The sequence below is a fragment of the Tauraco erythrolophus genome, chromosome 9 (assembly GCF_009769465.1).
Source record: "Tauraco erythrolophus isolate bTauEry1 chromosome 9, bTauEry1.pri, whole genome shotgun sequence".
Lineage (NCBI taxonomy): Eukaryota > Metazoa > Chordata > Aves > Musophagiformes > Musophagidae > Tauraco > Tauraco erythrolophus.
Genome location: NC_141473.1, coordinates 151,981 through 168,914, shown reverse-complemented (window position 1 = coordinate 168,914; position 16,934 = coordinate 151,981). Strand labels below are relative to the sequence as shown.

At 39.5% G+C, this 16,934-nt stretch overlaps 1 protein-coding gene across 1 annotated transcript in view; it reads right to left on the bottom strand.

Moving 5' to 3' along the window:
- Positions 1-13,851: 13,851 nt before the first annotated feature.
- The window catches only part of CFAP46 (cilia and flagella associated protein 46), a 75,850-nt gene continuing 72,767 nt past the window's right edge, over positions 13,852-16,934 (bottom strand). The window contains exons 56-57 of the mRNA XM_086616790.1: positions 15,918-16,054; positions 13,852-13,871 (exon numbers count right to left, since the gene is read on the bottom strand). Of these exons, the coding sequence (XP_086472916.1) occupies positions 13,852-13,871; positions 15,918-16,054 (157 nt within the window). The remainder of the gene's footprint in view (positions 13,872-15,917; positions 16,055-16,934) is intronic.

Genomic DNA, 16,934 nt, shown 5'->3' with positions numbered 1-16,934 from the left:
CTCGGCCACCCGCTCCTGCATGCAGCCCCTCGCAGCATTCCCACCGACGGACGTCCAGGATAATGGAGCCCCTGTATTTCTGCACAGCTCCGACTGTCTGATGCGTTTTGCTTTAGCTCTGTGAAGGCAATCTGAACACTGAAGCAGCAACGACAGTGACGTGGGAGAAAGTACAAGCCCTTCGCTCCTCTTCCCTGTCACCAGTCGTCTGGTGGGGATGTGCTTGGGGGATCTCATGTGCAACGCTCCCTTCTGAAGGCAGAGGGGAGCTTGGCAGAGGGAGGAAGGGTAGCCTGCCGCAGGCAATAGTGTATCTGACATCCAAGACAAACGTGTCAAAAAGGTAACTCTGCATACCAGCTTTAGGTAACTGCTGCTAATTTATTGTTTTCACCAAATATGTAAGAATTACTCAGTAAGATCTTTCTGTTAGAAGATCCTTTGTAAGTGCACAGGTAAAATGTGATCTCTTCAGCGAGTATATTTCTGTAAAGCTTTCCTTTAACAATCTAAGTGGTCAATTTCTTTGGCCCTGCTCTTTTTACCCTTTACTCAACTTCCCATTGTTCTCATAGGACAGCTATGAGTGCAAAGGACCCCATCATGCTCTGGTTTTTTGCATCTTATAAAAGCATGAGACAGGTCTTCAGACCTTTTCTACAGCACGTGTCCTTTGCAGGAGAAGAGAAGTTCGGAAGCAGTGGTGGTTGGCCATGGAAGGGGTGAAGTGCACATGAAGTGCTGGCTGGCTCCTGCAGTTGGAGACAAAGCACGACGACTGCGAGGCTGGAGGGCAGGACTGACATGAAGCTGAGCTACTGGAGTTCATCGACGGAGTGAATGAGCAAACATGGGGAGGGCAGGATGGGTACCTGTACCATTGCTCCAGAAGACGCATCTGCATCTTGGTGAGTTTTGCTTGCCCAGTGATAGCTGCTGCCATGCCAGACACCACAAGGCATGGACGTGGTCTCCAGCAAGGGGCAAGGTCAGGAAGAAGGCACTACTGAATAAGTAATACCTGGGAGCATCCAGGTACTCCCTTTCTTTAGGCAGTCTGGCTAACACTACCATCCTGCATGGAATGGTGGAAGCCAATGGGTGCCATAGGAATCTCGTGCTGCTGGAATACCTTTTAACATTTCCCACAAAGGGTAGCCATGACTATGCCATCCGGGCCTCACCACCCTTTACCCTGGAGGGCTCAAGCTATTTGACAGTTCCCTTTGTCAGAGAAATTTAGTTGCAAGACACAGCGAAGTCATTTGTAATATTTTAAAAACCTAGTTTTTAGTAAGCAATTTTTATTCACTGTGGTCTTCCTTCTAACTCATCCTGGACTCAAAATTAATCTGAACTTTATCCTTTTTATATTTTCTGAGTAGGAGCATTGTTCAGATTCAAATGCCCTGATTTCATTTTAGAACGGTAAAATACAAAGAGGGGAGTTTACGAATAACATCATGAACTGCATATGTGAGAATTCTCTGCAAGACATCTATGGTCTTCATCTCACAAAATTTCAGGAGACTGTTGTCTTTTACAGTATAAATTTGGTCCCATGGGCTTGAACTCTTGCAGTGCTTAACCGTAAACCCAAACTGTGAACCTCATTCTGACAGCCCCATCCTTTCATGATTCATTTTCTTTACCATTAATCCTGTGGGATCTAGAGCAGAAAAATGAATAGATACATGCCTCTCTTAAATGTTTTGGAAATATTGTGAGACAGGAAGGGTAAGGTATTCAATTTTTATTTGTATCCACATTTTTGTGATCATTAGTATGTTAAAACAGCAAGGTGTGATTTGAAAGCAAAAATTATTGTATTTAAGACTCAGATTTTCTCTTTCAAGGATATGTTGACCTAGGTTAATCATATGTTAATGGTATTAGATGCATTAAATCATGAAGAATTGGCAGAAGTGTTAGTATTTAATTAAAAGCAACAGAATTATTTTATCTCCTGAGAAGGTGAGAATATGTAGAGTATAGCTCTGTAATACCAAATAGACCATAAAAACTTAAGTAATAGCAAGGAAAAACACATCATAAAAATGCATGGAAAACCTTACAAAATAGCAAGTTAAAATGAGATTTGCCGTCTGATAACTGACTGTATCATCCTCAGTACCAGTTGCTCCTGACGAAGTGGAACTGGTGAGCCTTTTAGACTATTTCACCACGGAAAACTTGGTTTGCAGCTATAAGTCAGTGGAGGACACCCGTTTGTAAGGGTAGTGTCTCCAGCCAGCACCCACTTCATACGCAAGCAGCTGCGCGGGGTCAGCTGCGGGTCCCGCTGCGGCGGTGCCCGGCGGCGCGGATGCTCTGACGCCAGGCGCTGAACTGCTGCACTCCAAGCGATGCCAGGAAGGGCGTTCATAGGGGAGCTGCAGGGCAGAGCTCACACGTAGCCGCAGAGCAGACAAACAACCTTTGCTTTTTTAAGAGGAAAAGGGGGAACTACAGCACAATAGGAACAAACCAGGATTCTTCAGGCTGAGAGAACACACAGGAACACACTGAAAAGTCTCAACATTAAGCCCTGTTTCTTTTTGCCTTGTTAAAAGCAATTCCTAGAAAGAGAAGGGAAGATTTTTCCCCGCAAGTCAGGTACAGGAGGCCACACTGCCCGTCCGCCTGCAGCAATCCTGCAACAGCCACCTGAATGCCTTTGCAGTCAAAAGTTCTAACATGATTTTTTTTCCTGTGCAAAACCAATTGTCATAAACTTCTTTTCCCATGGGAAACAGTTTTGAGAGAACTTTCGGGGACTGACTTTTGGAAGAACATTTATTCAAAATTTGTTTAGAAAATGCAGCACTTTTCCTGTACGTTTTGGTTGTCAAAGTTGGAAGATAATAAGAACACGTGGGGAAAAAAAAAAATTTCCTATACATTATTAGAGGCTTCAAATTGTTGCTGTTCTCTGGATGACAATAAAGCACTGGCAGTATTCTTTTCACAGAGGAGTCTTTGGCAAGGTCTTAGTTTTTAAAATGAAAGGGAATTTTAACCACTTTTTTACTGTTTGCACTTAACAGTTCTGTTGTTATTCAGATCATTAATTAAAGGTGTGACAGTAGCATTTAGACATGTAGAAAATAAAAAGTGTATACAGACTTCATGGTCAACTCAAATTTAGAGAAGCATTGTACAGATCTAAAATGGCACCAAAGAAGGCAATAGAAAATTTAGGAAAAAGCAAATTAAATATGTGTGAAAGATGGTAACGCACACAGTGACAGGAATAACAACAAATGAGTAGTTAGGGTAGAATTATGGAGACTTGTGAAGTCAAGAAACTTCCACACGCACTGCAATAGCTAGTGTGGACATCGAAGAGGTATGGCTACAATAAAACAGAGGGTATGCTTACATGAGATAAGGCAACATAGTCACAGTGGCCAGAGCAAAAATAAGATTAGAAATAATAATTTCAGATATGGCCAGAATATTCTTGTCAAAGTGGAACAAAGAAGGTTCTCCGGGTCAGAGGAGACAGTTTTATCATTTATGGCAACAGGATTGTCAGAGGGAGCAAGAGTAGTAGCTATGCAGATCTCAGAAGAGCTGATCAGAAATAAAGTTTTGGACACACACCTTTGCAAATAATTGTGAAACATTCAGAAAACAGAGGCTGGCTAAAACACAGGACTAGGAAGGATGGAGACACACTAGAAATAAAAAGCTAGATTTGCATGCTGTCAGTAAGGATTGTGGAGGCAACTGCTTATGTTATGCAGGAAAAAGTGGATTGAACTTAGAGGATGATGAGCTAAGGAGAGGGTCTCATGCCCTGAGCGACGGTCAAGGAGTTGCATCATAAGGAAAACAACGTTTAGTACTGCAAGATGCAGTGCAGTATGTTATGATGGAGGGTGTAATCAGAACCACAAAAAAAAAAAGTGGGAAGCATAATCTGGAGAGTCAAGTTGATAGATATTAACAGACATTTGTTGAGAAGCAATTTATCAGTGTGAGCCATGTGAAAGCCTGAGAGAGGGGAGTGTACTCTGAGCCACAGAAGTAGAACAGACATGGGGTGCCACGGACTGTCAAGAGCATGAAGGACACAAGGTGATGGCTGGGGATGGTGCAGGGTGCCCAGCAGCTTTCTGTAGAGAACCATTTTTTGCATTGTCAAGGAAAGTAAGCAGAGAAGCAGGAGAAACTGAGGAGGTAAAGAGAGCCTATGAGAGAAACAGGGATAAGCAATTATTCATTCAGTCTGTTAGGAGCAGTGGGATTAGCATGAAGGTATCAGTAGTTTATTTTCAACAGAGAAGTTCATAATTTAATTAAATATACTGAAAAACATCTGAGCAGAATCTAATTGACACAAAAGGGTTCATCACCTAAACCTGTGTCCCTAGTGTAAAGCTCTACCTTGAAAGCCTATGGAGAAGCAGTTCATGTCCAATTCCACATGCAGCTCAGGCCCTAACTACCACTGTGAAGATGTGAATTGTACTTCCTTCGCGCTGCTCCTCTGGCACACTTGGATCGATTATGTTTATGGGTGTCGTATCATTTTGCCACCCTGTTAGACAAACACTCTGACAGCCAGCAAGCACAGACATAAAAATGTAGGCTGCAACAGGGTGATATGAAAATTAGTGGTTCTGGACAAATAGGAAATTAATATTAGAGTCTAATTAGTCTTCATTTCATTTGGAGAAGGAATTAATTAGTCTTAATAGGACCACAGAGGCATCACAAATGTTTTCTTCCCATCAAGCAGAGCCTAAATCGAACAACAATTAATCAACCATTCTTATAAAACACAGTGTGTCAGCAGTATTTCTCACTGTCCATAACATACTGTTATCTTTCAGGTCCTCACAAGTATTTTCTGTTAAGTTCCAGATTTTGTTTGATTTATTAATATGAATAGTCCTGTAACTGTGGGAAGAGCCATTTTCTTGAAGAAGACATTGGTTCTTACCTTCTGCACACACGAACAAATGCGGTTTTTGTAAATGTTTACCCATTCTCCAGCATTAACATTCCCGGTCTCTAGTGAGATGCTCTCTCTCTGAGACGTTCTCATCTTTGATACAAACAAGGAATAATAGACTCGGTGGGAATTTTCATGTTAAAATATCTTCAGCAATGCATTTCAGAGGATATCTTTTTTCCCTCCCTGTCAGTCAGAGAGTACTTTTAAAACCATGTGAACGCCGTGACATGTTGGGAGCAGTCCAACCAAGCAAAATTAGCCCTGACACAAAGTGTTGGGGAGTTCCCAGAAGTTGATTGTTAAGTCTTTCAATTAGCACAATAAAAAATTTTTTATAGAATTACAAGCAAATAAGGGGCAGAAGGTGGGCTCCTTTTTTTAAGAGTTGCACACAGCGACTGAAGAGACACCTCTTGAGTTAACGTGGTAAGAGCATGGCACGAGCATTTTACCATATTCAAAAAGTACGTTACACAAAAGGTGGTGTTAAGGATCTTAAGATTCCATGACTAAAAGGCGTGAATGCTGCCAAAGTCAATGTGCTCCCACTTGATTATAGACTAATAAACAGCCTCTTGTGTCCTTGGATTTTTGTTTTGCTGCCAAGAGTATGCCTAGAAATCACATCCCTTTTCTAAAAAAATGTTTTATAGCATTATCTATGATTTGCAAAATTAGCAATGGAACACTGCACCATTCTTCTCCTTTGTGATCGTTTATTACATTTTAATGATGCAACCTAGCCAAAATAACTGCCTTTCCTATAAATCTTCCATGACACTGGGGGGATAATTACTTTGTGGCAATCAGCAATAATCCATCAATTTACTTGTTTATAATGGAAATAGCATTTTTGTTTTTTCGGAATATAAATTATGGTTCCCATGAGAGCTACTGTTGTGTTATGTGGTCATGCTCGTTCTTTGGGATAACAGTAAGAAAGACACTGACACTCAAGGCTAGCTAAATGGTTTACTGAGGAAAAAAATGGAAATTATGGAAAAGGCAATGGCAACATTAGAACCCTTCTGGTTCTGGAAACCACATCTGTTTCAGCATGGAATGAGTCCCTCCTTGTAGATCATGGCACACTGCCCAGAGCCCCTCTGTGGTGAGGTTTTCCGACCTTGTTCTTCACATCTTTATGGTGTTCTTCCAAGTGAACAAAGTTATCTAACTTCTGCCTGTACAATCCCCAACTTTCTAGTTGCACACCAAGGCTGACTGAGCGCCTTCCGCTCTTACATGTCTCCATAGGAACGCGCTCTGCAGGTGGCATTGCTAAGGGCAGCTTACACTAACGGCACGGCACGTGCTCGGGTTATGTGGCAGTTACAAATCCATCTCTACAGCCAAGGCCTGTGGCTAAACTCTACCTAGATTCTGCATGACATCACTGTCTCCTACTTACAATGTCTTCTGCTGTGACCCAGCTTTGCATTTATAGCTGTGTCAGCATTTTCTTGTGAAAAATAAAAATCTGTTCTCAAGGCTGTATATCCTTGAGAAAGAAAAACAAGTTCCTGGCTGAATTTTGGCATAGGAAAAGATAATTTCAAAATAGCTTTCAAAATCAATTGCTTCAGTAAGAGCTAAAATGCTGAGGTTCAAGAGCAGAGTATCCAGGCTATTTTCTGTAGCCTCCCAGCTAGAGGAAGAGTGCATTTTAAAATGTCGTAAGATAACCCACCTCACTACCCGTTGGCAGGGAAGAAGGTGAGTCATAGCCACTGAATGATGCGTTGGTGCACTTTAAAAAGTTTTCATGTTCTTGCTCTGGCAATGGACAACACATCTTCTCTGGGGATTCGCTACTACTTTTGAAGACACAAATATCTTACTATGCAGATTTGGTTTCTCATAAAATCACATGTAACTGCAGAGCACTGCAAGAGGAGCTACCACCTGCTCAAATTGAAAGGGCATGGAGAAGGGCAGAGACTGTTATTAAGGACCAGCTCTACCAAAAGTTCATCATAAGCAGGATCATTCCGAGGGGAGACGGGGATTAACCCCTGATTCATCCATTTGCATCTCATGATAATAATGTTGCTCCTTTCACAAGTATTTTTACCTTGTTTTTTGGTAAAAATGCACTTAAATCACATGTCAGAGTTTCTACTTTTGAATAACGGTACCTTGTCCCTGCCCACACTGAGTCTCTATTGCCAAAGGCTCTGAAAGCAAAAAGGCAACTAGCAATCAAACCAAGTTTGATAAACACATTTCTCTGTGTTTCTGACTTTAGCTGCGATATTAATTCCTGCTTTTTCTTTGTTTCCTGCTTTCTCTTCCATTCACTTCTTCTCCAGGCTCAGGCCAAAACCCTCCAAAAAACCACTTCTGATGTTTTCCTTCAGCTTGCTCTTGCCTGCAGATCTGTAACCCCACTCAGAGGAGACCTTTTCTCACAACAAATACACTTACAAAGGAGGTAGGGTTTTGATGGGATCCTTCAGTGAGATGAGGTGACGTGTTTAAGCCTAAGTAGGTCCAGCACTCACAGATGTGTTGAGTCTCCATGATATTCCTTTACCACTATTCCAACCTGAATGTTCCCACAGGTGTATGCAGGGCAGACAAGTTTGTTCACAGTCTGGCCAGAGGAATAAAATACATATTCATCGGCTAAAACCTTTTCTGTTTGATTTTGACCTCAGTGAAAATGATTGTCCAAGAAAACAGAGTCATGAACATTAACAATAATTCTCATTGCAATTATTGAGAAATATAATTTGTAAGTGATTAGTGAAGAGAATATTCTTAGAAAATTTATGATAATGTTCTTTATTATAAATCTTTGTATTATAAATTTTACTATTCTTTCTTTTTATTACATTTATATTGAAGTCTCTTTCCTTGTCTTTGTCACAAAGAGTTAAAATCTGTGAGAGAATTTAAGAGCCTTTCAGTAATTTAGCACATCAGTTTTAGCTCAGCTATTATCTAGCTGCATCAAGATATTAATGTAGTCATCTCTCTTTAGTCTCAATGAATTGCTCTAAAAACGTCAAACAATTAGATTATATTGGCCAACACAGCCCTGTTTGATTGAGTACTGATGTAGGCCATGTCCCTTGAATCATACTGATGAAGAAGCAGAAAGGCTTGTAGAACTCCAGTGCAAATTTATTTCAACATACGTACCATTTAGGTTTCTAATGTCAGTACTTGCAATACTAATAACCAAAAAATGCTAAATAGTATTATGAGATGGAATAAAAGTCAATGTCATTCAGGACAAATACTAATGAGCTCTGCTGGAGGAGAAAAAAATACCTGTAAAAATAGCACAGAAGTCAGTGTGCTGGTATAAACATAGCCACCGCTCCATTGCACGCGTGACTACACCGAAGGAGCAAAATTAACATCTCACTTACTTACGGGCATAGTACTGCTGAAATTCTGTCTCTGCCTGGGTCAAAAAATATAACACATACTTTTGTGTCAGGAAAACAAGCAGTGTATAAACACTTGACAGAAACATGCAGCTACAAAGGTCTCCGTGTTGGCTGCTGTGCCATTTGGGAAGCCAGCAAGACTGTGGACTTCCTGTTTTCTGCATGTACAACGTGTGCACCCAACTGCACGTGCAGCCCCGACACAGAACGCGCAGCAAGGTACAAGTTCTTGCAGATGAAATACCTCTCAGCCATCTGGTGTTCACACAGATCACATGAAATTAGACATTAAAGCTATGGTGTTATAAATTAAAAGCTGAAAATATTTTCTGTTCCAAATACCATGAAAATTCAGAACATGGTTAAGTTGTTCACATTCTGCTGCAACAGACACGTAAGAGGCAAAGCGTACGGACAGTGTATCTGTGGTATGGTCTTCCTCAGCTAAGAGGTCTGTTCCCACTCTACTCCAGTAAATCTTTATCCATGTGTATCTGAGCTAGTATTTGGTTTTGAGCAGCCATGCAGGAGAAACCATGCACCTGTGATGAAGACTCTGGGGAGACCTTCCAGTAGCCTTCCAGTACCTAAAGGGGCTACAAGAAAGCTGGAGAGGGGCTTTGGACAAGGGCGTGTAGTGATAGGTCAAGGGTTTAGACTGGATTTAAACTGAAAGAGAGATTTAGATCAGATATTAGAAAGAAGTTCTTCACTCTAAAGGTGATGAAGCACTGGACCAGGTTGCCCAGAAAAGCTGTGGCTGCCCCATCCCTGGAAGTGTTCAAGGCCAGGTTGGATGGGGCTTTGGGCAACCTGGTGTAGTGGAGGGTGTCCCTGGCCACGGCAGGGAGGGTTGGAACTGGATGATCTTTAAGTTCTTTAAGTGATCTAAAATTATTCCTTGTACCATAAGTCTTGAGAACTCTCTGGAAAGCTGCAATTTATTGAAATTGTTTCCTTTCTTCTTTTACTTAAATGAAGACTTTTGTGACTACTGCTTTTCAAAATGGTACCTACTAGGTTCATGAAAGACCACCCATGTTCTGCTCTCACTGGCAGGGAAATACTCTACCCACTCCACAGACTGGGGAATATTTCAGGGCACATAAACACACCGTCAGTTTTAACTTGACTGCATCCTTAAAATCCATGCTAGTGGATGTGGCTTGTTATTGTAGCCACATAACGACACTTCAGTTGGAGGCATGAACTGATACCTGAGAGGTACTTTTGTAAGCTCCTCCTTGTGGCTTTACAGCCATTGAGTGGTCTGTCGTTCACCATGCATAGGGGCAGGGATTTGTATTCATACAGGGTGGTTGGCCCTGACATCCTGTTCCTGAATAGCTCTCAGGTCGGACAGGGTGCCGAAGCAGGGGTCAGAAGGCTTAGCAGATTGTAAAGTCATTAAATGAGTGTTCAAACTCATAGTCTTGGGAATGTATCTTTACAACAATCTCAAATCTGCTCTACTTCCTGCCTACAAATGCCCACAGCCATCAGCTGCTGAGGGCTGGTGTCCGTGTTACCACATCCCTTTGCCACGGGGCAGACAGACTCACTGAGAGCACCAGCTATCCCACCTTTGGAGAAAGTAGCACGTGTGACAGGACGCTCTGAACGATTGCTTATGGCAGTTTAATTTTAGAGCAGTTACACCAGGGACTAATGACAGAGATTATCTTTTGTGTTGTTTTATCATTTTGTAGTACACTTGCTGCAGTTCCTCTCTGCAGACCTATGAAAAGAACTATGCACTTTTCTTGGACAGCTTCCTACTACTCAAATTATCTTCTTGTCCTACAGTATTATCAATAAATTCACCGTGATTTTTTTTTCTCCTCACATTTTTTAGAATACATAAATTCTAGCTGACCAATTCTTTTCGTGCTCAAATATATTATGAAATGTCATTTCTGTTATAAAAGCTAATTGATAATGTGATTTGTTATGTTGCTGAGACATAATTCAGAAAGTTATTTTAAAGCCGTTGATACATGGAATAGCACTAACTGTTTAATATTTCTTGTATGAATGGATACAGTGCAAGGGAACGATAGGGTGCCACGTAGATGAAATATTTTCAGAAGCTTTTATTCTTGTTGTTTGGGCTTGTGCCAATGTCTTTCTAGTAGAGAGCTCGTATGTCCTAAGCTGTATCTACTGTAATTTATTCCTTGGTCATTAGTAGGATTTTTGTTGCTGAACAATATATAATATTTAAAAAATTAAGAGCTCACAGTCAAATGAATGGAGAGCATTCTCTAGAATACTTCTCCAAAAAAGCAGAAAACTACTTCTTATTTAATAAAAATATTTTAAATTATTTTTATTTTTTATTTAATAATTTTTTGCTTAATATAATAAAAAGAATGTCTCGTTCTTGGGAGACCCCAGCTAGAGTTCAGGGGTCCCCAGTATAAGAAAAACATAGATCCGATAGAGCGGGTCCAGAGAAGGGCCCTGAAAATGGTCAGAGGGATTCTATGATAGAATGGTTTGGGTTGAAAGGGACCTTACAGATCATCTAGTTCCAACCCCCCTGCCATGGGCAGGGACACCCTCCACTACACCAGGTTGCCCAAAGCCCCATCCAACCTGGCCTTGAACACTTCCAGGGATGGGGCAGCCACAGCTTCTCTGGGCAACCTGTGCCAGTGCCTCATCACCCTCAGAGGGAAGAATTTCTTCCTAATATGTAACCTAAGTCTCCCCTCTTTCAATTTAAAGCCATTGCCCTGTGTCCTGTCACTACACACCCATGTCCAAAGCCCCTCTCCAGCTTTCTTGTAGCCCCTTTAAGTACTGGAAGGTGCTGGAAGGTCTCCCTGGAGCCTTCTCTTCTCCAGCCTCAACAACCCCAGCTCTCTCAGCCTGTCTCCACAGCAGAGGTGCTCCAGCCCTCAGATCATCTCCATGGCCTCCTCTGGACCTGCTCCAACAGCTCCATGTCCTTCTTGTGTCGGGGCCCCCAGAGCTGAACGCAGCACTGCAGGGGGGTCTCAGGAGAGCAGAGCAGAGGGACAGAATCCCCTCCCTCGCCCTGCTGCCCACGCTGCTTTGGATGCAGCCCAGGACACGGGTGGCTTTCTGGGCTGCCAGCGCACGGTGCCAGCTCATGTTGAGCTTCTCATCCACCAGCACTCCCAAGTCCTTTTCCTCAGGGCTGCTCTCAACCCATTCTCCGCCCAGCCTGACTTATGCTTGGGATTTCCTACGTGTACAGCGTTCCTTCTCAACCTTTCTTTGCTCAGTTCCATTCATATTTACTGTCCTTAACAGATGAGCATTCTGAACTCTAAAACTGTATCAGCTGAGCTGCTGAATCCTCCCTCTGTATAAGGAGGAGGTTCTTCTCCTTTCTTAAATTGCTATTGTAAATTTAAAAGAAATATAAAATATCTTATTTCATCTATGCTCTTTTTCTTTTGAAATCGTTCCAAATTCTACGATCTATCTTTTCCTAAAGTCACCCTTTACTTTTGTACAATCATGCCACTGTACATTCCTACAAACGTATAATGGAAAAAAAGACATTATTTCCAGTACTCATTCCTGAAGAAATCAACTTGATGTCCTCTTATGCCAGTGAATGCATATCCACTGTCACCTAAAGTACAGTTTATCATCTACTCATGTAGTCCTACTACTATTCATGATCTTACTGACTGGTATTTAGCACAGTAATACAGACAAAAACCTCCTAATACTCCAGGCAATCTGGTTATGGCTACACTTTGTGGCCCTAAGTCAATTGCTTTGTAATGCCCCAGGAATGCCAATCAGCCATGTTATGCAATGATGCATACCATCCACGTTTACGATACCCACCCAGCATACATTGCCCATTTGTAGGGATTCTACCACAGTTTCTCTGATCAGTATTTCCAATATCTTGTCGACAAGTAAAGCTTACAGGTCTCACGTTTCCTGGATAAGGCTATTACTCTCTATCAATGCTTTCTGACAAAGTAGTGCTGTCAGACTGTAAAGAAATTTTTGGTCATATTCATTCATCTTTCTGACAGAGGTTGTTGCAATGTAGTTAGGGCTAAACTATCAAATACAAATGGGAATATTTTTGGAGAAAAACACTTTGGTAGATTAAGTTATTTCCATCAGTTTCATAAATAAAACTGCAGTGTCAACTATTGAATAAGCCCATTGTACCTGGATATCAGTGGGTTTTATAACCTTTACAGTCTTGCACTTTTTATCCTGGATTATTCTCAAAGAACGACACTGTCATTTCAGAAGCACTGAATCTTTTCTGGACTATACTATTTATGAAATTTCTTATTTCAAGAAGGTGGAAGTTAATACAAATTCATGAAAACTGTCATGTAGCAAGGCAGACAAGGCTACATGATTTCCATTGAATATAATTTTTTTCAAAGCCTTTTATGTTACAGAAAAAGAGACAGCACTAGAAAGATGGCATTCCAGGTGAAAAATGCGATTAACAGCAGGGAAATAAAAATTTCATAGCAATGAATGTGTTGGAGAATAGTGGGTAAACTACCTAGGAAATAATTAAAGAAACTAACAATATAGTGGACATTTGCTATACTGAACAAGAAGTGCAGACATTTGCTTCATTCGAGACAAATTGCTCCTTCAAACTCAGCAATACTTGAGCTTCCCACATACCATGCATAGGATTTTAAAAAAGCAGCTGCATAATAGTGATAAAATGAAAAGGTAAGACCTAAAAAAAAAAAAAACACAAATAATGTGAGAACTTGGGGAAAGAGAGTCATGCCAATATCTGGTGAAACATGGTAAGTTCAGAGAATTGAAAATATTTTACCCTGAATCCTTAATTTTCAGGCTGGTTAACTTAAGTACAGTCTATGATCTCTTCTTTACTTAATTTGTATTGTTATCAAATGCCCAGATACCTGCCATAAAAAAAAATGCCCTATGTCTACATAAAGAGAAAATTATGTATAAGGGGAATAAAACCATGCATGTTATGGAATACAGTTTGACAGAGCAGCTGCAGCTCATGTAAGGTCATCTAATTAAATTGTGAGAGCAAGGGGGAAGGAAGCACAAATTTATATTCTACTGTGTGCATAAAAAAAGTATTTTGCATGTCATGATTTTGTAAATATGGTCTATATAGCCTATAACTCTTATCTGGTTCTAATTAACTATAGCACAGCAGGTAGACAAGGACAGTATCTTTTCAGTGCCATTTTAATGCTCTATCAGAAATACAAAAAATGTATCACAGGAAACAGATATCACCATTTTATTGAAAAAAAAAGAGACTCTTAAAATGGTTTTAGTTGCAATAATGATCAAAGCTTTGTATTTTCCGTAAGTGCTAAATTATTTTACAGTTATTCCTACTGTTATCACTACAAATAAAGTTTTAAAGTATGTATTTTAAAAATGCATTGCTGATTAAAAGAGTGTGTTACAAAATCTATACAGGTAACAATCTTATTTGTGCTTTTGGAATAATTTAATATATCTTCATATGTTATTCAGGTAAACTATAGGGAAATGGAGAAAGCAAAACTTATTAAAAGTTTTATGTAATGCTACCCTGTTTTCTAATTAAACTACCACTACTGCTATATAAAAAGTTAAAAATCAATTCACTCAGAATAAGGTGACTTGGTAAATTTTTCAGCAATGCTCCTGATAAACCTTCCATGTAAAAATAAAATACACCAAGGAAAAGCTTCTCCAAATGGAAGTACTGGCAATGATACATTCCAATTCCATTCATGCATCAATGCCCAAAAATACCAGCCTAATTTCCTTTAAGATGTATTGGTACTCACAAATTTTTTATGGGATTCACTGAGTTCAGAAAACCTGAGAGTACTAATCAAAATCACTAAAATAAATGTTCTTTGATATTTTCCTGACATTTATTCCAATATCAAACTGTTTACATCTGAAACAGAAATCAGTCTATCAGCAAAACGTACACTTTCCTAAGCTCATCTAGAAGAAATAAGTATCTGCCACAGCTTTGAATGCAAAGTGTGCCCTATGCACAGTGCAGTGCTATTCCTAGTATGAAAAGTCTGACACACATTACATAATAATGATGTTGGGTAAACCATATAGCACACAATTAAAAAACGATGGATGACTTGCAGGAAGATTTGAGGAAGTGTGAATGGTCTGTTCTTCTACTTTGTCTCTAGGAGAACTGTGAGAATCCATTTCCACTATAAAAATATTTTTAAATCATTATTATTTCTGAATACAACAGAATATAAGAATGCTTCAAGTTCAGTAATTTATCACGTCTTCTCTTTGATTCATATTTCTGGTTCTTTTACATTCTTTTTATAATATTAATAACTGCCACTATATTCAAGAAGAATTTTCCGAAAAACAGAAAACTAGGCAATGTTTCCGATCTGAACTCTCTCTCTCTCTTCATGCGACAGTGTAAATTATAATTAAAATTTATTTCATTTACCCTTGTTTAAAGAGGTAAGTCCCATACAGTGAAAAATACCTATATAATTTTATAAATAGTATATTAAAAGTTGCTTTACTCAAAAATCCTTCTCCCCTCTCCAACAAGATGCTAGGTGGAATTTCATATATATAGTGTGCCCTTTACAATGCAGACTGTCTAATCACTGCAGGTTCAATTTATCTTGAACTAATATCTAATCCATACCATTTATTTTGTTCATGTCATGCTACCGATGTAACTTTTAAGTCACACTACAACAGTTCAGTAGAGCGTAAATGTTAACTTTTGGTCAGCTATGACAAAGTCTGCCCCAAAATTTTATGTGTGTAAAATACAGCTACTCCAATTATAATATTGTACCAGTGATTTTCCCACTCTAAATTCTTGTAAGAGGTGTCACAAAAATTTGCCACAGCTCATCTGAAAGACTGGACTTGTACCTGCAAACTACTCACAGGTCTACCAGGTTCTAGTTAACATGCACTGCTAGTCTTTTGGACTAAGCTTTTTAATTCTTACTTTTAACGGAATATCTTCCTCTGTGAATCTTACTCGTTTGAAGAATATGGACTGTCTGCCCAGTTGTTCTACCAATGCTCAACAAATCTGGAAAGAAATGTTAGTTTCTGTGAGTTTTTAATGGAAGTTTTGAAAAACAAGAAAATATCAACCATACAACCTGGTGTTTTCACATTTAAAACTTAATGAAAAAGGATACCTTTACAGATTTAGTTTTGTATCTCTGAAGATGTGAGCTATCTCCAGTTTTTGTTTTCTTCATAGTTTAAGGAACTACAGATTGCCAAGTCCTAGGGCTCTGCTCCTCACCATAGAAATCCTATTCTTACCATATGACCATAAACAAACCCCCCACTAAAACTGATTTAAGAAGGTTACTGTTCTGTTTGAAAGATCAACCTGTCAACAACACAGTGGCTCCTGCATGTCGTTTACCTCCTATGAAAACTCCAGGCAAAATTTGGTGAGGAGCAAAGAAAAAGGAGAGATGTGAGACAAGTAGATACACTCTGTGAGAGCATACATACAAATATCTGAAATAATACACATGCAAACAAAGATGAATACAAATACTTACTCTCAGACAAAATTTCTAGCCTTTCTGCATTCTCCTGCAAGGTTGTGTACCACTGGTTGGCTATTATGGAACGCACACCAGTAAGGCTTAGAAGCACTGCTGTCTCTATTGGTCTCTCTATAGCAATACGTAGACAGCTAAAGAAAATCAAAAGTATGAGATCAATAAACTAAAAATGTACATAATATATCAAAAAAATATAACTAAATGTACAATGCTTTTTAATAGAAGGGGAAAGGGAGTGCCAGACAGCATTTTCTAGTATGCTGAGCATAAAGTGTTTTCTAATATTCGTACAGCACCTTAAATTTAATACAAAGAATTTTGGTAACTTTCTCTCTACATCTTTTCACAATGCGATTTTACCGTGTGGATCACTCCCTGTCATATTACTCTTCCAGATATCTCAGGAAACATGAAAGGAGGATATTACTTTTACAAAATACTGCAGAATACTCTTTATAAAATAGTCTAAATGTTGGCAATCGGGTGAAAAGACTTTTTTAGTTCTGCTTAAGTCGCTAAAGGGAAACAAAATACTGCAGGAACTGAAAGCTCACTCTTTGCTGTAAGTGTGGCAGTTATTTAGTGGGTTAAGAGCAAATTGCTTGTAAAGTGGGATTAGAATTTTTGCTGCTGAATCTTTAAATAAGTATCTCTGGTATTATTGTTTCAGTGATAGGAGGGGAGTGATACTCTGTAGGGTTGACACTGCAGGAAACCGAAGGCTGAATTTTGTTTTTATTAGCCACTGCTTTTCATGGTAGATGATAAGTTGTTGTGTGCCATCTGTCAGGAATCCATAATGGACATATTAAAAAAGTATATAAACCCTGGCACTTAAAATCTATGAAAATACTGGTATTCTTTTAAGGCTAAAAAAGCTCTGATTATTAATATTAAAAATTCTGAACAGGTTAATTAACATGCCATAACAATGTATTTAAATAAAAAACTGGCTGATTGTTAAACTGTTCAGTGTCTGAAACCTCAGACTGACTCCTAAGAGTTTATCTG